This window comes from Canis lupus, chromosome 34, assembly GCF_011100685.1.
Source record: "Canis lupus familiaris isolate Mischka breed German Shepherd chromosome 34, alternate assembly UU_Cfam_GSD_1.0, whole genome shotgun sequence".
NCBI classification, from domain to species: Eukaryota; Metazoa; Chordata; class Mammalia; order Carnivora; family Canidae; genus Canis; species Canis lupus.
In genome coordinates, this window is record NC_049255.1 from 22,767,526 (window position 1) to 22,790,667 (window position 23,142).

Consider the following 23,142-nt stretch of genomic DNA (forward strand, 5'->3'; position numbering starts at 1 on the left):
CCTACTATTTAATAGGTACAATGGTTTGCTAGGGCTACTAAAACAAAATACCACAGACTGGTGGCTTAAATAACAGAAATTTGTGTTACCTCAGCTCTGGAAGCTAGAATTCCAAGATCACAGTGTCAGCAAAGTTGTTCTCATTTATTTCTCCTTGGTTTGTGGATGGCCGTCTTCTTTTTATGTCTTCACGTGGTCTCCCCTGCTTCATCTCTGTCCTCATCTCCTCTTCTAATAAGCACATCAGTCATATTGGATTAGGGCCCACCATACTCATTTTACCTCAATTACCTCTTTCAAGAATATCTCCATATGGTCACATTCTGAATTACTGAAGGTTAGGTATTCAACATATGAATTTGGGGGACACAATTCAGCCCATAACAATAGGGCTGAATGGGGGCACTCGGGTGGCTCAGTGGTTGAGGATCTGCCTTTGGCTCAGGTCATGATCTAGGGATCCTGGGATTTAGTCCTACATCAGGCTCCCCACAGGAAGCCCTCTGCCTCTCTCTGAGTCTCTCATGAATAAATTAATAAAATCTTAGAAAAAAAAAAACAATGGGGCTGAATATATAACAATACAATAGCATAGAATAACATAATACTAGATAATCCCATACCATCTTCTGAATGCCCGATGTCTCCTCTGGATACTAACTATGCTCTGATGGAGAAATGTGCCTACATTTTGATACATTTAAGCTATGTTACGATTAAGTGAAAAAGGACCTCTTTGTCACAGAAAGCATTTTCATCATTGTGGCCTTGGGAGTCCCTCAGAACCTCTGAAGGCCCTTTTGAGGTTTTCACCTGACTCTTTAGTTTTATTGGAGTAGATGCTAGACTAATGTTAGGCTTCCAAAGAGCCTTGTCCACTATTTATGTCCCAAGACAGCTTTGTAGGAAAGGTTAGGGCAGATTATAGTAGAAAGGACATTGAATGATTAGACACGGAAACTAGGCCATCATCCCAGCCCTGACACTACTCAGCTGGTGACCTTAGGCATGTTGGTCTATGTCTGAGAGCTTTGGCACCTGTATCCACCCAGTGAGAAAATCAGTCTAAATGCTCCTTGAGCTCCTTTTCATCTTTGGCAGTTGTTAATCTGTTAACATTCAACAGGTGAACAACAGGAAATAGCTGGGAAGGGGTCACCAGTAGGTTTCCGGATGATCTTGTTCTCTGCATTTCAATGTTTCATCTCTACTTCTGTTTCCTACTTGTCTAGAGCTCTTCCTCAAACTTTTCTAACCTTCTTTTACGTTCCAGGAGCAGCATGGCTGTGAAGGCCTGAGTATTCCTTTAATGCTGTTTGTCAATTTCCAGATGGCCATCTCTTCAGTGTCCCTGTCTGCCTATCTTCTTTGTCCCTAAAGAAAATCCAGAAGTGAACTTCTCTCATGGGGCCACCAGGAGTTTCCCATTGCCCTGAGGCAATTCCTAAGTGGAGCATGGCCTTAAACTGAACTGTGTAAAATCAAAGGCCTGATGTCTTTAGAGGCCTTAAACTAAGTTTCTGCCTCCCAAATTGTATCACTTGTATTCTTCCCTCAATACTTCACTTAAAATAATACCAAGATTTTACTTTTGAAGCTGGGAAAGTCAGTGCCACTGACTTTCATTATTTTTTTAAGACAGAGAATATATCTCCTGAAGCTGAAAATTACCCCCTATATAATTGCCACCTGTAGAATACTGCTTCCACCTGGTAGACCTTTTGCTACTTTTAGGGAATGATTATGGCTGTCATTCTCCCTTCTCATCTTATTACCATTGTCATAAGCCATCTTTAAATATCCCCTCTTCCCATCTTGTGGAGGGAAATGCTACCCCCACACACACACACTTCATTGTATTTAGTCTCAATTAATTAGTTAATGAGTAATTAATATATGTTTAGCCTCTTAAATAGAAATTAAAAAAAAGGGTGGACAGTGAATGACCCATTTACCCATCACCTTAAGAAATCAGTTAATTTTATTATCTGTATTTCCTTTATTGTTTTTCTATATGTAGACACATATTTTATATCCATTCCATTCATTTAAGACACATTTATTCAGTGCCTACTGACAGTTTAGACACTGTACTACAAGCAAGGAACAATAGAAAGCACACATGGTCATGCCCCTGTTTGAAGTATGATAAATTCAATCAAGGAAATGTCCGAGGTGCTCAGAGAATGGGAGGCCTAATTTAGAAATGGGCGCGTAGAGGATGACCTCGAAAGGCTCTGTGTGAAAGGTGGAGTAATGGGAGTGGAAAAGCCCCTCTCCTCCCCAGGCAGACTAAAGGAAAGGACCTGCGTGGACATTCAAACGTAAATACAATTCCCCAGTCATCCTAAAATGTGAATATTTTCGCATATAAAGAGTAGTTTATTGTGTCTGTTTTTATTTTGTAATATCAAATTGGTATAGGAGATACTTCCATAACACATTTAATTCTTATGTGAACTGATGTGTAAATGAAGTCTCAATACATAACATTATTTCACTTAGCTCATTTTATTATGATGGCTGCATCACATCAAATGCAAAGGAGATTGCCCACTTATTGCATATTTCTCTTTTCAGGAACACTACATATTGCAGCAAAGTTGCATTTCCTCTGGAAGTGGTTCAGAAAGACAGCTGCTTCAATTCCTCCATGAAACTCCCACTGCATAGACTGTATATAGAGTACGGTGTTCAGAAGATCACATGTCCAAATGTAGATGGATTCTTTCCTCCCACTGTCAAACCAACTATCACTTGGTACATGGTAAGGAAACTCAAGAGCATCTTATTATCTCTAAAATGGCAACATTTCTTTGTTGAGTTAATGTTGAAACAGATTTTTCTGGTCAGATTTTTTATTTCTTCATTAATAACTTTATGCAATACTTTTTCCATTTCTTCACTTTGTGATTTATTTATTTATTTATTTATTTATTTATTTATTTATTTTTGGGCCATTTTAAAGGAAGTGGTAGAGGATACTTTCCCTCACTTCACCATTTCCTAAATTATATTCCCTGGACAACTAGAACTACCACATTTCTATTAACTTCCTATGAGATACCACTTGAGAAATGCTTGTGCACTTCTACTCACTGCTGAGCAGGTCAGAAGGTGCTCACTTGTCTGGTGAATATCAACCCCTGGATTAGTCAACACTGGATTCTGTTATTTGTATGTGTTCTTGTATTTATTTTCATTTGTGGGCTTGGTCTGTCTGTGGTCTCTTCCACATCTGAGGGACTTTGGAAAGTGTTTAATCAAAAAGTGTTGGGAGGTGGCACCTGTGGCAGCAGCCTTGTTTTTTAATATCCTCAAAAATCCACTTATGCCAAAGCTAAAATTCCTGGACAACATGTGGAGCAAAACTCAGTGATGAATTGCCCACAAGAATCACTTTCAACGAAGTGAGCAAAACAAACCACATATAGAACCAGCATGTAGGAAAGGAGGCAGATGGAAGTAATGTGGTCTCTGGCAGACTAGAAAATAAGGAACCAGTGGTATTCACTGTAAAGTATGGTGGGCCAATGTGAGAACAGCAGCTGAAATCAGGGAAAGTTTTGCTCTCTAATAGAGGGTGAGTCCAAGAGGCCCATAGTAAGAAATTCTGAAGGGCCTGAGATTGTTCTAATGCCTCAGAACTCTGAAAAAATGCCACCCAACTGAGAACAAGTGGCTAGGAGTGTGATCGAAAGTAAACAGGATCAGGACAATATAGAGGAAGGAAAGAGAAGGAGCAGCTAAACATGGAAGAGCAGAATAGGCTCCGAAATTTGGAAGAGGGATCTCTGTGAAGTTAGAAAACCCTGCCAAATTCTAAAGCTCAGAAAAAGAGTTTTACCTAAAAATGAACAACAAAAAATAAACACGGTTAGGGGCACCTGGGGGCTCAGTTAGTTAAGAGTCCAACTCTTGATTTTGGCTCAGGTCATGATCTCTGGGTCATGAGATCGAGCCCCAGGTCAGGCTCCATGCTCAGTGCAGAACCTGCTTGGCATTCTCCCTCTGCCCCTCCCCTGCTTCAGGTGCTCTCTCACTTTAAATAAAGAAAAATAAAATCTAAAAAAAAAAAAAAGAACAATTGTAAAAACCCATTCAACTTTATAAGAAAAAGGAAAATAAGCAGAATCACATTTCTTCCAAAAAAGAAAAAGCATGCAGAAGGACATAATGTGACTTACTATTTCAAAAATGAGCTAAGAGATATTATGAAATGAGATGAGAAAGAATAACATAGATAAATAAGAATTCAAAAAATCCAGAAATTAGGGATGCCTGGGTGGCTCAGTGGTTGAGCATCTGCCTTTGGCTCACAGAGTGATCCTGGGGTCCTGGGTTGGAGTCCCACATTGGGCTCCCTGCAGGGAGGCTGCTTCTCCCTCTGCCTGTCTCTGCCTCTCTCTCTGTGTCTCTTATGAATGAATGAATGAATGAATGAATGAATGAATGAACGAATGAATAATAAATAAATAAATAAATAAATAAATAAATAAATAAATAAATCTTTAAAAAATAAAAGAAAGTCCAGAGATTAGAAAGTTGGAAAGAAGGAAACAAATCACTTCAGAAAGGAAGCTCAAGCTAAGAGGGACAGAACAGCCAATGAATATGATAAATAATGCCTGAAGATGAAGGAAAGTGGAAGAGGGAAAGAATTTGAATTAGAAAATAAACGATGAATAAAAATAAGAAGGTTACAATGGCTATACTAGTAATACATAAAGTAGACTGTAGACAGTGAGTATTACCAGTGATAAAGAGGACTTTTTAAAAGGGCCAATTCATCAAGAAGTCATAAAAATAGTACAAGTATACGTGCCTGACAGCAATGTGTCCAAATTCATGAAGCAAAAGTTGACAGATTTAAAAGAAGAAATAGGCAATTCATAATCATAGTTTAAAATGTTCGCATCCAACAGTTTGTCTTTAATGAAATGACTTAGGAGCCAACTTTGGAGTTTTCCATTGGCCAATAACAGAACAATTTGAACTTCAGTAAGGCTGTTAATCACTATGGGTCGAATTTTATGAATGAAATTTAAATCCGTAAGTTCATAGTGATATTTCAGAGTAATTGGTCACATTTGGTGGATGATAGGAAATCAATTTGTTATCTTGAAAACTGGTAATGGGGAAAAATCAAATATTTAGTCTGTCTCTCCTATAAGAAATGTGCACTGGGTAATGAAATAGTGTGGAGAAGTGTGTTTTTATAAAAGTATATAATCGTTTTGCAGCCCTTAATGAATTAATAAATCTAAGCATGGAGCACCAATATCTGTACCATCATAAGAAAGGAAAGAGCTAGACATAGTCCTTCTTATGAAAGAATAAAATATCACTTATAATTGTGCCAAATGAATTAAACCTGAGTCTGATAAAACCTTTGGATCCTGCTGCCATTTTGCAGGGTATATAGAGAACAGAGGAATGTATTGATCTATACCATGAGTTTGCAGTCGGCAAAATCCAGACTGGAAAATTCTATAGGCCAAATGTACTGGGTTATTCAACAGGTAAATTACAGGAAAAAGAAAGACATGATGTGGGAATGTGTAAATTAAGAGAAACATGTAAGACGCATTTAAACAATGCATGAGACTATGGTGTCTAAGGATGCACATGTAGGCGATAAGATCATAAATCAAAGTAAGAAATTGATTTTACTGTGAAAGTATAGATAGTGGCTACTTTGAAGGGGGTAGTGAAAGAGCTTAACTGACATGGGCCATGCAGAAGCCTTCAGGGGTGGCTAGTAATGTGCTATTCCTGGACCTGAAGGTGCTTATGAAGGTATCTGCTTTATAATATGTGAACTCGTGTATACATTTGAATGTTTTTTGTATATGTCATATGTAATAATAAAATGACTAAGAAAAAGGGAGGGAAGGATTACATAAAATGACTAAGAAAAAGGGAGGGAAGGAGGAGATAAAGAGAATGAGAGAGAGAGAGAGAGAGAGACTGATTTAAGATATAGAACAAGTTGCAATATATGGACCTTAATTAGATTGTGTTTTATTCAAACTATAAAACAAGTTATGAGAAAATCAAGGAACTCTGAACACAGAATATTGGTAATACAATGAGTTATTATTACTTTTTAAATTGTGATAACAGTACAATAGATATACTTGTCATTGGAGATACACGTAGAAATATTTACAAGTGAGTTTCTATAATATTTATGATTTGCTTCGCAATAATCTTGGGGTACAATGAGTGGGTGTAGATGAAACTAGACATAGCCTGAATTTATACTTTTGAGGCTAGGTACAGGTACAGATGATCATTGTATATTCTTTGATTGTAATGTTCCATAGTAAAAAGCAAAAAAAAAATGATTAAAAGAATAATTTTAACATCAATAAGTGTAATGTATTTTCCAATTTAAAAAATATATTTTTCTATTTACCTGCTATTGAGTTCTCATCTCTCACCTTGTTCAGTTTTTCTATACTTTGAACATTCAATGGTTTGAAAAAATAATAATTTGATTTCCTTAAATATTCTGTAATTTTCCTTCCTTTTTTCTTGATACATTACCTACCTGGAATGCCCCTCTTCTTTCTGTAGAACTACCATCTTTAGTCTACCATCTGTCCAGCTACAAATAATCTTTTCCTAAATCTTTTCCTATAATCCCACAGCTACTTATTTATGCCTATCTCTTTTCACATCCTTTATTTTTTATGCCACTTTTCACATCCTTTATTGTTTTAGGATATTGTTTTATGTATACAGTTATCCATGTATACATTCAACAGCTGCTGAAGATCAGTTGTATTCAATGCCATATATGTCAGGGGGGTTAGGGGAACACAGTGATGAATGAGATATATGTCCTACCCTCCATGGTTCCCAAAAGATTAGACAAGTTTATAAATATGAATTCTCATTCTTATCAAAAAGTAGAATTCTTAGTTCTACAAGAGGGCCAAAGAGAGTTAATTGTTGGTTCTAAGAACAGGGGAAAATCTCACATGCATGTACCCTATGAGATTGACTACTTCTTGAGGGTGAAGTTATGGCATACCCATCTCTATATCTTCAATGATTTCCGGATTTTTGGTTTTCCTGATTGGATGAATGTTGGTGCTATTAACCAAGATATGAAACAGCAGAGAAGGAACAGGTTTGGGGGCATGTAATGGATTTAGATAATATCATATGGTGTTAGGAGTGTCTGTGAGATAGCTAGGTAGCAGTGACCTGTAGATCATGGCCTCATGTGTATGGGTCTGAAGCTTAGAAAAAAAAATCAAAGCTGGAGACACAGAGTCAGATGCATCTATCTGACAGTTGAATCCCTTAAGAAGAAGATAGAGAAAAAAAGAAAAAAGAAAGAAAAAAAGAAGATAGAATAAAATGATAAAGGAAAAGGGCTAAGGTCAAAATCTAGAGAGAATGTTCATGGGGTGAATGAAGGCAAGAAGCCTAGAAAGAAGATCAAGGAAAAAAGTCATAGCAGTGAAACCATTGCCATGGTGGATACCCAACAATGTGCAGGTGACTAAAAAGGACAACTAATAATCAGACATCCTTCCTATTTTGATTATGAAGAGGTTGCTATTGATGATGTGTGCTATGCTGCTTTTTATTTCTCCATCATTGAGTAATCGACTGATCCCTTTAATCCGGAGAGTTCTGCAATCTTGGGAACAAAATCAGGGTTCTTGGCAGGGGTTCTTCACTGTATCGCAATGCTGACAGTGCTTTCTATTCCCTACCTTCTGCACTCACCCCCTGCATCTGCCTGGGTATCTTGGCCCTCCTACAATAGTTCTCCTTCAGTTGTTATCATCTGATTTCCCTACCTTAACATTGGGAAAGTAGTCTCTTTTAGTAATAACTGTGAGAGTTAAGACACATTAATCAGTTCCAGCAAATTTGTTTTCCTGTTGTCGGAAAGCGAAAACTTATGAATTGAATGAAGGAAGAGGAAACTAACATTTCTTGCATTTTTGTAGTAAAATACATTGTACTGGGTACTTTATATGTTGTATGTAATACTCACCACAATCCTTCAGGGTCAATATCATTAGGAACCAGAGGCTCAGAGAGGTAAACAATAATAGCTGACATTTACTGAGCACAAGAATTCTTCCAAATGTTTGATTATTTTAATACTCTCAACATGAAGTAGGCTGTATTATTTTCTCCATTTTATCATTAAGAAAGCCCAAATACAGAGCAGTTGAGAGATTTTGCCAGAGTTGGTCCCAGAGTTGGGATCCAAGATTTAACCCTATGCTATTTATGTCAAGAGACTAGTTTTACATTATTTTGTATAGTTTACTGGAAACAATCAGCCAATGATGGGAGAATCTGGGATTTCAAGCCACTTTTGTTAGATTCCAAAGCTTAAACTCTCCAGAAATGGCACAGAGAGGGTCCTCCAGTCCTTCTTATTTCTGGAACGTGAGGTGCTTTAAAGGGCAGAGGCATCTTTGCGCACAAATTAGGTCACAAGGGAGACCGTGGACCATAAGGAAACCTGTGGATAGAGCACTCGGTAAATCAGAGGGGGCTCAGAAAACTGGGATTGATGGGAACAGAAAAACAGAAGTTTCTCTTTCAGAGTTGCAGGGGAAATAGGGCAGGATTGAATTTTTCTTCTCTACATGTCTTCTTTCCTGCTCTCCTCTGTGTGGCAGGGTGTTCTTCGGTCTGGGCCCAGAATTCATAGTTCTCTAATTCAACAATCCTGTGAGTTAAATTGATGTTCACTAAATGTTTGTCAATGAGCCAGGTTTTGTTACTAGCCTGGAAAACCAAACATGGTTCGAAAGTGATTGACTGAATTTCAAATAGCCAGCTTATAAAAGAACTTCTGGAACACAACACATGTTCAATTTGAAGGCTGCCTGCTTATTCACATAGTGACTTCCGAATACATAGGTATAAAGACACAGGTAAGTGTGATCCCGTCGTTGTTACTATTTTTATTGGATTTACTCAGAGACCAAAGCTTAAAATATGGCAGGCCATCCTAACTTTCATGCTACTGGATCATTCCTTGTCCTCATTGTTTTAATTGGATATTTGAATATTTTTCTCTAAAGACACTTGTAAAACAAAGGCAACTTTTCTCCTTACTGAGGATCAGAGGAACCACTTTAGTGGATGTTTTGGAAATTACCTTTATAGCAGCTGTTGAAATTCTGTCAACTGCTATTTAGCAGGATAGATACCATTCTGGATCTCACCTTGCAAAAAGCTGGTTTTCCTTGTACTCAGTGTGATCATTAAAATTGGAATGTTATCTCCACCTCTGATTTTCAGTGTGAGGTTAATCAGAAGTGGCCAGATATTGTTTATACATCGCTCAGAAAATTGAGAAACCTTGGCTTTTTCTGACAAAGGGCTCTCAGGAAAGCACATTTCTGAAAGAGCGCCAGCCTCGGCCTTCTGGTTGGCATGGCACATATTGTTAAGTTCGTCCAAGGTCTAGGTAATAAACTTAATATTAAGGTGAGTGCTTGTTTCAATCTGATCCGACATCTTAGTTTGATTATCTCTTTCCTATCTCTGTAGTCCCTATGTAGTGATTCTTAACCTTTTGGTATTAAGGAAGTATGTGGGGCTCTCCAGGTAGCTCAGCGGTTTAGTGCCCGCCTTTGGCCCAGGCCGTGATCCTGGAGTCCTGGGATCAGGTCCCGCATTGGGCTCCCTGCATGGAGCCTGCTTCTCCCTCTGCCTGTGTCTCTACCTCTCTCTCTCTCTCTCTCTGTGTCTCATGATAAATAAATAAAATCTTTAAAAAAATAAAGGAAGTATATATCATATTTTCTTTCTGAGCCATATACACTTAATTATATAGATGTATGTATGTATATACACACAGCATTTTACATATAGTTTCAGGGCTTCTGAGGAGTTAAGTTACATCCTTTAAACTTAAACCCTGTTCAAATATCTGTGAAACCTTGAAGCTGACTTAGGCTGAATGAGTCACCCACTCTATATTTTGATAGCACTTGAATTAGACCTCATGTTTGTTACTATAATAATTGCATTTCTCTCTTCTGTACTGGGTAGTGACTCTCTCTTTCTAACCCTTGAATAACAAGCATGCAGCACAAAACAGAGCCAGTATACTTTGTGTTTAGGGATTGATTCAATCATTTAGTGAATTGGACTGGACTGGGAAATTCCGTAGGAATTCGGGCCATTTCTGTTTTATCTGTCTGCTGTATGCCCAGCTCCTAACACAGTACTTGTCCCATGGGAGGGATTTTGTAAGTATTTGTTGAGTAAACATTGGATGACACAGGTCTATTCACTGAAAGTGACTGGTGGATAGAATTCCTGTAAGATTTTGTGAACAAGAATCATGCATTTCATAGCTGCCTAATCTTGGGTGCAAAAATGGCAATTGATGTTCCTAACTCTTCTAATGTTATACCTCAAAACTCTTTGTATCCTCACTCCATTTCCCTACCCATCCTACCACTCCCCCACCCCATGTCTTACATTCCTTATAGTCATCCTCTTGTTATCATGAGTACCATTTGAGCTTTCAACTCCATGCCTTGTGTCTTTCTCTCTCATTCATATTTCTGACCACACAACACAAATGTATTGAGTGTTTACCATGTGCCAAGTATTAGGCACTGTCCACATGGACAGCAAGTACCTGGCCACCTCCCACTTGCTGCTAGAAGTAAGTTTTCTAAAGGAAGAAATAAGCATGAAAAGAGAACACCATAATAAAGTTGGTTAAGGACTAACGCAGAGGGCAAAAATGCTATTAGAGGGTAAGAGATTTTTTTTTTTTTTACATTAGTCCCTGGAATGTCACTCTCCCACATCTCCCCTCCTCCCACACACCTTGTTATAGTCTAGCTGCCCTTTAAGAATCCAGCCCACATCTTCTTTCTTCAGGAAGTTTTGCGGAATGGTTTCTGCTTAATATTTTCCCCTACTCCCTCACCCCAATATGCTTTTTACAGCATTTGTTGCAATTCTCCCCTAGACTACGTGCCTCTGGGTCAGTAACTGTACCTTTTCCATTTTTGTGCCCTTGTGCAGTTCTTTAAAAGTGGTAGTTTACTGAATGGAAATATGTGTCCTTTTTTGGTCACGACATTCCCCCCCACTTATACCCCACACTTCAGCACATGGTTTATTTCCTCTCAAAGATCTCAAAGTCATTTCTTGTGCTGTTCTTTACCTCCTATATTTTGTGGTAGGCTGCCATGGCTACCACTATGCATTGGAAAAGTTGTTCTCCTGTCTAACTTCCTTCCCTCTTTTGAATTCAAAATGAGGAACTGATTGGTCAACTAAACGGATGACTTGTTTTCTAGCCAGACAAGTGTTTGCTTCACAGTGGACATCAACTTATGTTAACCATTTCTCGTATTTGTGAACTTGCTTTTCCTCTTTGGGTATCTAGATTTTTGTTTGTATCTTTTTTTTTTTTTTTTCTGGATTCCAGTTCAATGATTTTGAAATCTGCAGTATTTACTTTAGGAATACTTTATTGTGTCTAAAAACATACTGTGAAAAAAAAAATAAAAACATACTGTGTGGGGCACCTGGGTGGCTCAGTTGGTTGAGTGTCTGCCTTTGGCTCAGGTCATGATCCTGGCATCCTGGGATGGAGCCCTGTGTCAGGCTCCCTGCTCAGTGGGGAGTCACTTCTCCTCTGACCCTCCCTCTACTCGTGCTCTTTGTCTCTCTCTTTCAAATAAAATCTTTAAAAAAAAAAGCATTTCTTCATATTTGTAGCACATATTTTGAATCCTAAAACAAATGTGTTTTAAATAGTTTTTACATAAATGATGCTTGATAAGTCAAAAAAATAAGTTTCTTTTAGTACATTCTTAAGAAGTGCTGTTGACAAGTTCAGTACTAATTATTAAGTTCTTATCCTGAACAGTATGCTTTTCCAGTTTATCACTAACTGGGGGAATTGACCTCATATAAATAATGGAGCCATAGCACACTATTAACACTGGGACTGGCCCAGGTATGGCATATACGCAGGACCACAGGATAGGGTAGGGAGACACTGTTAGGTAGGATTAAAAGCAAAGGCCTCAAAACTGCTAGATCCAAATTTAAATTTTAGCTCTGATACTACTTAGCTCTATGACATTGGCAATCACATAACCATTCTAGGTCTTTATAGCCTCATCTATAAAATGGGCATAAGGGTGTTCCAAACTCGTGAAGTTGGAATATGGGCCAGATGGGATAATGGAGTACATGTAAATACCTGTGTCAGTATTTTTTCCAGCCCAACTACTCTCAAAGAGAGGCGTTTATTCTTAGTTAAGAAGCTTGTGAAAAACCTTTGTTCATTTGTCTGGAAAACTGAGTTTTAGCTTTGTTCTGTGTTATCTAAAATACCTCTTTATCTGTCTTTCTCATTATTTTTTTCCACCTGTAAAACTAGAGCATATTTAGTCTGATCTGTCTACTTCATGGGGATATAAGAACAGCTAAGCTAACAAATGAGAGAAGAAAATAGCTTTGAACTGTTTAAATGAAAGGTGCCACATAAATCAAATAGAGTTTTATAGATAGTCTAAATTCAATTTAAACCAAATCTGACATAAATTCATTCTAAGAGTACAGGTCTCTGTGGCCTTACACTTTGTGATAATCTAAGAGCATTGAAATATTTTGCTGATGTGGCAAGTGTCTAGAAACACTGCTTATCAAAACAGGATAAATTGCATTCAGAAAATAACTGAGCATATAACAACTTCCTCTTGAAAATCATCTGTGTGAGTCAAATGTGTAGTGAAATTTTTAAAAGACATGTTCCTATGACAGAGAATTGCAAAATATGCTGTTCAGTGTAACTGTCGTATTTCAAAACACATGCTCCAGGAATTGAAGTAAGAAAAACCTTCTGTATTCAGGAATCAAAGTTAAATATATAAATACAGTAAATCCAAAGTACAAGCCAATAATAGCCTCCCTGAATTTTCAAGATCTAAAAAACCTAAGACATGACCCAGTCTGTTTTGTCACAGATTAATTATTGATTTCTTAAAGAAAAACAAAGTTTTTCTAAAAGTAAACGTTCCACATATAATTTTATCGCAGTTGATATTAGTGGGGCTCAGAGAGTCAGAATAGGATTCTGCTTATGTTGAATAAGACAATCTCAAAATTTTATAAATCAGCAGAAGTATATAAAAATATAACTTGGATTAAAAATATATTTAACTCTTGGTGTAAGACTCATAAAATATCTTTTAGTTTTAGATTCTGAAGTGTATAATATTTGATAATAAAAAAGAGGAGGATAAGTAGAAGGAAAACCCAAAGAAGTTCAGCAGTGGTAGATAGACTGATTCAACAGAGCAATCAATACTGAAACCAGACACCTAAGGTGAGACAATTGTCAGAGTGGTTGGCATCACAAATTAATATAATTAGTGAACGAATGTGGAAAAATGAAAAATAAGTGTTTCTTAAATAGCAGCACATGAACTTCCTTAAGTCGCCTTAATTGTTTTTCAAAACTTTAACTTTGTTTCATTATGAACACAGTATTTCCAGAATTCAAATACTGAATCTTGAGACAGGAAGTTTGTGCTTTTAAATTCATATCTCAGTTCAGAAATCCTGTTTTCCTTTTGCAGAAAGCATAATGAGACTTTACGTTCATTCTTTGCAGAAACATTGTCAAATACTTGACTAACTAGTTTGTAAAAGGTACAACCAGCATAGCTATTTGTATGTGCTGTGCAAAATTAGATTGTGTGTGTGTGTGTGTGTGTGTGTATACCTCCCGGAAGCTGAGCACAACCAGGCCCACATTGATGGCATAGGTGGTGATGCAATGTGTATACACACACACATTTGTGTATTTTCTATACATGTAGCTAAATACTGAACATCTTTTTTTTTTTTTTATTTAAGAAATTTTATTGCTCAGAACCTTCCCTCCTTGGGCGATGGCAAGAACTTTGGAAACCAGCCCTTGGGGACAGAGCCAGAAGCACTAGGGTGGAGGAAAGAGTGTGGCACATTTGGTCCATTGTCTTGTGTGGGAGTATGGTGGTGTTAGGTTGCAGACTCTTCTAAGGACCCAGACATGGCCCCCTTGGCAGAGCATGAGGTCAGCCTGGCTTGGGTGAGGGCTCAGTGCCCCTTGACCTTGCCCTGCGGCTCCTGGACCTTCCGGAAGCTGAGCACAACCAGGCCCACATTGATGGCATAGGTGGTGATGCAATGTGTATACACACACACATTTGTATATTTTCTATACATGTAGATAAATACTGAACATCTTTTCTTTTACTTCTTCTAGGGCTGTAAGAAAATAAAAAACTTTAATAATGTGATACCTGAAGGCATGAACTTGAGTTTTCTTATAGCCTTGGTTTCAAACAATGGAGATTACACGTGCGTTGTTACATATCCAGAAAATGGGCGTATCTTCCATCTGACTAGGACTCTAACTGTAAAGGTGGTAGGTAAGCATGATTTTATATTAAGTGCACACAACAAAAATGTGACAATTCTGTTCTGGCTCTTGATAGTTCATTACAAAGAAGTGTGTGAATTTTATGAGAAAAGAGGTTTATCATTTTTGTTCACTGCACTATCCCTAGAGCCACAGCAATTCTACATCCACAGTAGGGATTCAGTAACTATTGGCTGACTGAATGAACCAATATGTGAATGAAGACAGGCAGTTTGGAGAGTGAAAAGAGTGTCAGAGGCATCTAATATGACTTTGATAAGGGTCTGAGTCTCCTTATCTGCACTCTAGTGCTAAGCGTATCTAACATGGTACAGCATACAGCATGGTACAGCATATATGGATTTTATAAATCTTAGAGATTTTATAGATCTTAGAAATGCTCTGTGACTTAGTGGAATAAGTGATTCCAAATCCCAGATTTCTGCTTCTTGGTTCAGGCCTTTCTATGCTAGTCTGACACCAGATTCAGCATAATTTTTAGGGGCTCTAACATAATAGTGCAAATAAAATTCAAATTGAAAAATTTTGTAATCACCCCTCCTCTTCCTCTGCATACTTTTGGAATAATGCTGAGCTGGGAACTAATTCAGTAGAAAAACCAGGCTAAATTTGGAACTTGACATGAATGATAACCTAATCTTAAATTCCTCTTGGCAATCATTTATGATACAGATACTTAAATGTATCCCTTTTTGGAAAGTTGGGAACAGGAATGCTTGGTCACCTTGATTTATAGATAGAGAAGTTGACAGACGTTGACATGGGGTAGGGTTTTTATCCAACTTTTAAGCAACCCAAGTTTGTTTATAAAGCTGTGAAGTACTGAGTACTTATTATATACCAGTAGGATGCTTTAATATGCATTACTTAATTTAATATGCATGACTTAATTTAATCCTTGTAATGAACCTGTGCGGTGAGTTTAATTATCCTCATTTTAGAGGTGAGGCAAATTAGCTTCTCAAAGATTAAGCAAAAAAAACAGAGTCATATGGTTAGTCAATGACCAAGTAAGGAAAAGAGCCCTGGTCCTTAAATCTTTGAAGCCTCTATATTTAAATACTACTCTATAAAACCCCTTCAGGATATTTTTCTTTCAATTTAGAAATATAGAATGTTATAAAGAGCAGCGATCCTGTGAATGGTCAACTGCTACAGGCATTGGGTAGACTTAGGTGCTGGCCTCAGAGTTGTGATTTTTAATTTTCCATTTACTTATTCATTCATTTAATATTTACTCCTTTAACCAGGTCCCATACTAGCCACTCTGGGCATGTTCTGGAGAAATATGTAGAAAAGGAACAATTGAGTAAGACAGGAAAGCAATTTATTTTATAGTGTGGAAAGGGTATTTCATGTAAGCTTTGGGAAGCAAAAACACTGGCTAAATCTCTGTCCTGAAACATGGAGGCTACTTACTACCTTATGCTTGTCTCTTTGCTTGTTTAAATGAATGAAGTGTCGTAAATGACTCTACACTGAGCTGTGGGTCTGTGCGGGAAGAATTAACAAACTATGCCAGGAAGTTGGGCAAAACTTTACAAAAGAGCAGCTCTTGGAAGTAGGTTATGAGAAATGAGGGCTATGTGATTTACCATCATTTCCTTTTTGTTTCTTCCTCCCAAAAACAGGCTCTCCAAAAGATGCATTGCCTCCTCAGATCTATTCACCCAATGATCTTGTGGTCTACGAGAAAGAACCGGGTAATTAGAGCTGTGCCTTTTAATTTCAGTTAGATTCTCTTAATGACAAGGAACAAATATTTTATTCCTTTATGAATGCGAATAAAGGAAACACATAAATTGAAACTGAAATGTCTTCAGAAACCAAGGCAGCTCTGGGGATTAGCTCCTCTATGGATCTCTGAGGCAGCTCTGGGATGCTCAGCTTCTCTCTCCGCAGCTGCTCCTTTCTTCCCCTGCAATGGCTCCCCTCTCCTGATTAGTGATTTCTGTCTGATGTACACATTAGTTTGCACATGGCTTGGGTTTGCCAAGATTGCAACATGAACACAAGGCATCCTCTAAGCTTCCATTGCTGAGGGGCCAGGGTGGGAGCACAGAGACAAGACTATGAATTTAATGGGTAACAACTGGTCGAACTAGTACACCCTGATCAGCGTGCCAGCGGATGTTTCCTATGACTTTCTGGGTCTCCTTTTATTTTTTCATTTTCATAATTTTCCATTCTGGACAAAAATCATTTGTGACCAACTGAATAAAACATCATTTGTTATTCACCTCCCACAGTTAAACTGAAAACCATAGAAAATTTAAGGATTTTCTGTATTGTATCCTTTACAATAAATTCACTCCAAACCCAATGGAAGGTGTAAAAGAACATATTTTTCAAATATACTAAAGATAACAGAAATCGTGATCAAAATGTAGGTAGAGAACAATGGTGCCCTCCTACAACTAAGATAAGGTTGCAGATAGTGAGCTGCCTGCTAAAACAAACAAACAAAAAAACAACAAAAAAGAAAACAACAACAAAAAAATCTCACACACAAAAATGAAGAATACACAGAAAGGTCTGCCAACCCCAAATTTCCAACCACATTTCCAAGAATTCATAGTGGCTTTCTATAGTAATATGAACATTCTTCCTGCTATTGGGGTAAACCCTTACTATTGATCTATTATATTTTATCTACCTACCATATGGTTACAGAATCTATGTTCTGCTTACCTTCCTGCATATTAATACAGAAACTGAAAGGGAAAGTGTAAGCCCTATGCATTAGAAGAGGGGACAGAGTAGGACCACGCAGTGAGACAAACTTGAGTCCAAATTTGGATGACAATATAATTTGGCCTCTCCACCTGCACACTTGCTGAGAATGAAAGCTGTTGATACCAATACCTAAGAAAGCAAGCATATAAGGAGGGCACAGGATGAGATAGATGAGCACTGGGTGTTGGCACTATATGAGCACTATATGTTGGCAAATTGAATTTAAATTAAAAAAAATAAAAAAAGAAAGCATAGAACAGGGCTGTCCAGGGCAAACTGGAATGAAAGTCAATCTGGGTCAAATTCTGGTCTGCCACTTATTAACAGTTTCATCTACGAATGACATTTAAGGTCTTTAAGCATTAGTTTTCATGTCTATAAAACATGGATTTAAAAAAGACCCCATAGTATTTTGTTAAGATTCTGTAAAACCACTAGTAAGTGATAAATATTTAGCACAGTGAATTATATAAAGTTTTTGGTAAAGGAGCTGCTGCTCTTCTTATTATCATTTTCTGCCCGGAGATCCCCCTGACCTCTTGTTCCAATTCAGAAAGCACACATTTATTATTCATAAGTATTAGTATTTATAAATATATAAATATTTGCTGTATATATTGTACTTAAACATATGTGTGTTGTATATATATTATCTTTAAACTTATTGACTACACTTTGATAACCTGAGCATTTCAAGATCTGGCCTGCAGTGTGGAACATGGCCCCATCTTTTCTGGGCCAAGAACCCAAGATCTGGAGAGTCCCTCCTTAGTCACTGTTTGTGAGGGAAATAACAGAAGAATAGCCTGTGGAAGGTTAGGGCTAAAAAGGAGGTTGTCAGAGCTTCTTTGAACAAATACTGTCATGGTACAGCATATATGGATTTTATAAAAAGATGATCATTCTGGAAATTTTGTATAAAGCTGCTGTACTTCTTTTCTTCATTTATTTGCAGTGAAGTATGGCACATTACTATGGTAGGCCACTTGAAAATTACTCAGAAGTAGTTTTAAGTCCTTGTATAGCTTCTGATTAGTCACAGCATGGAACCAGTGTAGCCATGTGAAGGTTACACACTGATGGGTTAACTTGTTTTTTTTAGGAGAGGAGCTACTCATCCCCTGTACAGTCTATTTTACTTTCCTGAAGGACGCTCGCAATGAGGTTTGGTGGACCATTGACGGAAAAAAGCCAGATGACACCAGTATTGATGTAACTGTTAATGAAAGGTACCATTGGCTCAGACAAGGGGTGATCAACGCTTGTCCATCAATTGAACGCCCTCTGATGTATACTAATCACTGAAAGTAAACAGTGTGACTTTGGCCCATCATTACCAAAAATCAGTAAGATTTTCAAGTCTTTAGTGGCTGCATCCCAAAGAAGGATTGCTGGACTTGCATTTCCAGACTCAGACATCTTGTGATGATCACATATTCATAATTTCCACTTGGAAGTAGGTGGGATGATGCATAGCCCACATGAATGGAAGACCACAACACAGGGCTCTGAATACATGAAATCTGTTCAATGTCACCCTGTTATTTTCTTTCTCCAGTCTGGAGTCTAGACCTCTGTATTTATGCCTCAGATAAATTATACTAGTGTCTTGTCTTGCAATAAGCATATATTCCCTATCTTCTCCTTCATTCTTAACTCCCACAGCATGCACATCACATTATAATTGATAATTATTATTTTTATAAATATTGACTAAATATATTCACATTCTTTAAATTTTATTTTTAAAGTGGATGAGGTGGTAATATAGCTCACTCTTTAAATAACAGGCTGGGTCATTTTATTTCTAAATAAATATAACTTTTTTTGAAGGGATTTGGGTTCACCAAGAGGAAAATGTGGGTCTTTGAAGACAAAAGGTTCTTCTGGAAATGAAGTCTACAAGTGCAAGACAACCAAGTGCAATTGGTTCATGGCAATAATAAAAGTTAGCAGCTGACCAACCACATCAGAAAGTAGCTCTAAGAACTTAAGCCTTAAGATGATGTGCTAATAGGTCTTTGGCCACTTGAACTTCTAGAATTCAAAAGATATGCTGTTCCTAATAGTAAATTCAGACTTTGTGCAGAAGTTATGTCTACGTTGCATCAGGTGCTATGCAAGACACCTTGTTCCTAACTGAGTAGATTTTTATCAGAATAAGAATGATAGAACAGAAATTTCAATATATTGTAATAAATGCTGTGACTGGAGAGTATTGGATGTTATCAGAAGCGTTAGTTGAGGAATACAGTCAGTTTTAGGGGATTAGGCAGTGCTTCTTAGATGGTACAGTATCTGAAGATTTAAAGGATGAGTAGAAATAAACTAGGTAAAGAAATAGAATGTTCCTGGTAAAAGGAACATCATGTGCAATGGCTGGAAGTTAGAGAAGCAGAACATATGTAAAGGTAGAGAAGGAGCCTCCTGAAATTGGAGAGGTTTTTTTTTTTTTTTTTTTTTTTTTTTTTTTTCAGAAGGAATTGATTAAAGATGTGGCTGGAGGACAAAGGGAGAGTTATTTATCACTTCAGGAATTCTGAACATTTCTATCATAAGAAGAATGAATGAATGGTAATGAAAGCCATGCTGTTCATCCTTGCTACTACTGCAGCACAACTCAGTGTTCAGAGTAGGGCCATGCCATTCACTTTAGGCTAAACCCATCACAACCCTTGACCAAGTTCTCATGACTAATGGTAAGCCTTATTGGAAGGAGAACCTGGATGTCCACTTATAGGAGGGAGATTTTGTTTTCTCTTTGGAGCAAGTGGTTCCAAGGGATTTCAAATCTTGATCTTGTACCCAAAGCACTTGATCTCTGACATGCTGAGATTTGGATGTATTTATCTTCACAAAGCTTACTTGCTTTGAGAAGTTTCTTCTTTTTATAATGTTAGGATTTAACCTATGGAGTTTTAGCCTTTTCACTGGAATATTCTACCTATGTTCAAAATCCAAGCTTTGGGAATCTCTGAAATGCATGAATTGTTGCTGAGGTTGGCAAATTAGCTTATATGAATATTATGAATATTTTTGAAATAGTTTATTTCTTTATTTGAGAGATGAATATTATGAATATTTTTTAAAGATTTTATTTTTTATTTCTTTATTTGAGATAGAGAGAGAGAGAGGGAGAGAGAACAAGCAGGGGGAGCTGCAGAGAGAGAGGGAGAAGCAGGCCCCATACTGAGCAGGGAACCCAACATGGGGCTTGATCCTAGGACCTTGGGATCATGACCTGAGCCAAAGGAAGACACTTAACCGACTGAGCCACTCAGGCACCCCAATATATGAATATTTATTAAGCATTGTTCTAATACTTACACACTGACTTAATTGTCAGAGTACTTGAGTAAGTCAATACGTGTAATGCACTGTGTAGGCATTGCTATTTACCTCTCTTTCAAAGGAGGAACAGATTAATTACTGTGCCTAAAGTATACAGCCAGTAAGTGGCAAAGCTTGGATCAAAACCCAGATAGATCTGGCCTCAGAAGCTTCTCTCTACACTGATACAGAATACTGTTTCAGAAGTGTGAGGGCAGGAGACATTTTGCTTTGAGGAGAGATCTGCCATATGTTGCCAGCAATGGGATTTGATCTAGATACTGGAATTGCATGTGGTATAGAAGGTAAAACATGATACTGGAATCTAGAAGCTTTCCTACCTTTGTAACCATTGGATCTCAGGCAACACAGCTCATGGACATTCTGGCCACCCTCACTTGGGGGCTCTGTGGTTGTCTCCTTGTCTGATTCACACACAGGGCATGGCCCTGTGGTCTCACTCATGCTTTGATTTTCTTTCCCCTATTTCTAGTGTAAGTTTGACTGCAACTGAAGATGAAATGAGAACTCAGATTTTGAACATCAAAAAAGTTTCTGCTGAGGATCTCAAGCGCAACTATGTCTGTCATGCTAGAAATGCCAAAGGAGAGGTTGACAAAGCAGCCAAGGTGAAGCAGAAAGGTAATGGATGCACTCAGCAGATGAATCTGTGAACTCCAAATGTAACATTGTGGTGAATAAGGAAAATGAGAAGAGAGTGCTCCAGCACCTAGCACATCTGGCACATAGTAATGAATCAAAGATGAACTGAAAACCTTAAGGGCAAATTTCCAGCTATGTAAAGACACTCAAAATATTGTTTCTTATGCTTTTAGTAACTTAGTGCCCAAATATGGCCAAAAAACTTATATGATTATGAAAATGAGGCATAATTTTACATCAGTACAGTCATGAAAAATGAAAAATAAAACATTTAAAGCTACCAAAGATATAATAAAACTGGTAGAGTCATATATAATTGGTGGATTGTAAAGACTCTTTTAGAAATCATTGATGGCAGAGTTCAAGGGTCATAAAAATGGCCATACTATATGACTTAATACTTTTGGAATTTTTCCTGAACAAATAACAGAAAGAGAATTATGTACCCATCACTATTCTTAGAAGCATTATCTATAATAATGAAGCATTATAAATAGCAACCATCTAATTATAGTCAAGTAGTTGAGTAAAATATAAAATATTTCTTCTCAAAAATATCATTTTAAAATAATCATTTTAAATACTTTGTACCAGTATTCAAACAGATTTATAATATACCGCTAGCCACAATTGCTAAAATGAAAATTATTTAAACTGTGACTTAAAATAATGTAAAAGGATTTCCATGTTGATATTACTAATTTTTTCTACAATAAATAAAAACGATAAAGCTCTCTTGTGTGAGCTATTGCTACTGAAACAGACTGTGTCTAAAATTATCTTTGGGTCTCTCACCTAACACAGAACCCCAGACAATTAATCCTTTCAAGAATGTGTTTCAATGACTTAGAGAAAGATAATGATGATTTATCACACACGCAGTCACGTCATTCAGAATCATCATGGATCCTAGTGTCAGAGCCTATATTATTTATAGCAAAAGTAAGGAAAAAAAAGAAATTAACTCATAGCTATTACATTTTGCAGTGGGATTTGAACCTTTTTTTTTTTTTTTTCAAAGCTACTGCAAAAACAGGCTTCACCTTAACATTTCATTACAATTTAGAAAGTAAAAAGCAGAGTCCTGAAGTCTATATGCCACTTAAGAAGTCTTAGTGGATTGGTTCTGGATAGTTCATTGTTTCTGCTCCTCAGAAGCCAGTGTAAAGCAACAAGACTCAATCAAGTAATATAAGGCAGTTTCCCAAAGTTAGTTACTAAGAATACTACTTGGACTATTTATAGTACTGCAGTTCATTATTTGTACTCTAGACTCAGATGACCTGTGTTGGAATCCTGGTTTCTGTGCATCCTAACTCGATGAATCTTGAAAAAAAAAAAAAAAAAAAAAAGAAAAAAGAAAAAAAACCCTTAACCTCTCTGAGCTTCAATTTCTTTATATTTGAAATAGACAAATGATACTGCTGTCTCATAGGGTTGTTTAAGGCACTCAGCACAAATTACTGGCCTATATACATATATATTAAGTGCTCAACAAATATTAAGTCTACTTATTTCCACAAAATTTTCACAGGTACTATTTGAAAAAGGCTTTTACAATAAATAAAATATCATTAAAGGCTAGATTAAACAAAATCAAGCAAGTTATTTTAGTTAAGGTCCTCTTAGAGTCTTTCACATTATTAACATTTGGTATGAATATCTGCAGGGAGTTGGAATATAAGAGACAGGGTTTTCTTTGAAATATATTTGACTGCAGATTTCTGAAGAATGGAGCATTTTGTAGGACTCGTGTTTTGAAGCATGTATTTTGGGAAAGTAGTAGAGAGGATGACATTAATTACTTATTGTCGGATAGATAGGATTAAATAATCAATTAAAATCATGTTTAGTCTCAGAGCGATGCAGAAGTCTGCCTACCAGAGCTATGTGAGTAGCTCCCTTTCACAGAAGGCCATGCTCTGAATGGTTAAGTACGAATGGCATCAGGA

General features: G+C 37.1%; 1 protein-coding gene across 6 annotated transcripts in view; it reads left to right on the forward strand.

Annotated features, from left to right (window-relative positions):
- IL1RAP (interleukin 1 receptor accessory protein) overlaps positions 1 to 23,142 on the forward strand; it is a 127,962-nt gene that overhangs the window by 82,579 nt on the left and 22,241 nt on the right. For all 6 annotated transcript variants that reach the window (XR_005383906.1, XR_005383905.1, XR_005383907.1 and 3 more), the window contains 5 exons: positions 2,581 to 2,767; positions 14,285 to 14,450; positions 16,093 to 16,164; positions 18,300 to 18,426; positions 21,021 to 21,169. Coding sequence is in view for 3 of the 6 variants with exons in the window: in XM_038583694.1 (XP_038439622.1) it covers positions 2,581 to 2,767; positions 14,285 to 14,450; positions 16,093 to 16,164; positions 18,300 to 18,426; positions 21,021 to 21,169 (701 nt within the window). In the remaining 3 variants the exon portion in view is untranslated. The remainder of the gene's footprint in view (positions 1 to 2,580; positions 2,768 to 14,284; positions 14,451 to 16,092; positions 16,165 to 18,299; positions 18,427 to 21,020; positions 21,170 to 23,142) is intronic.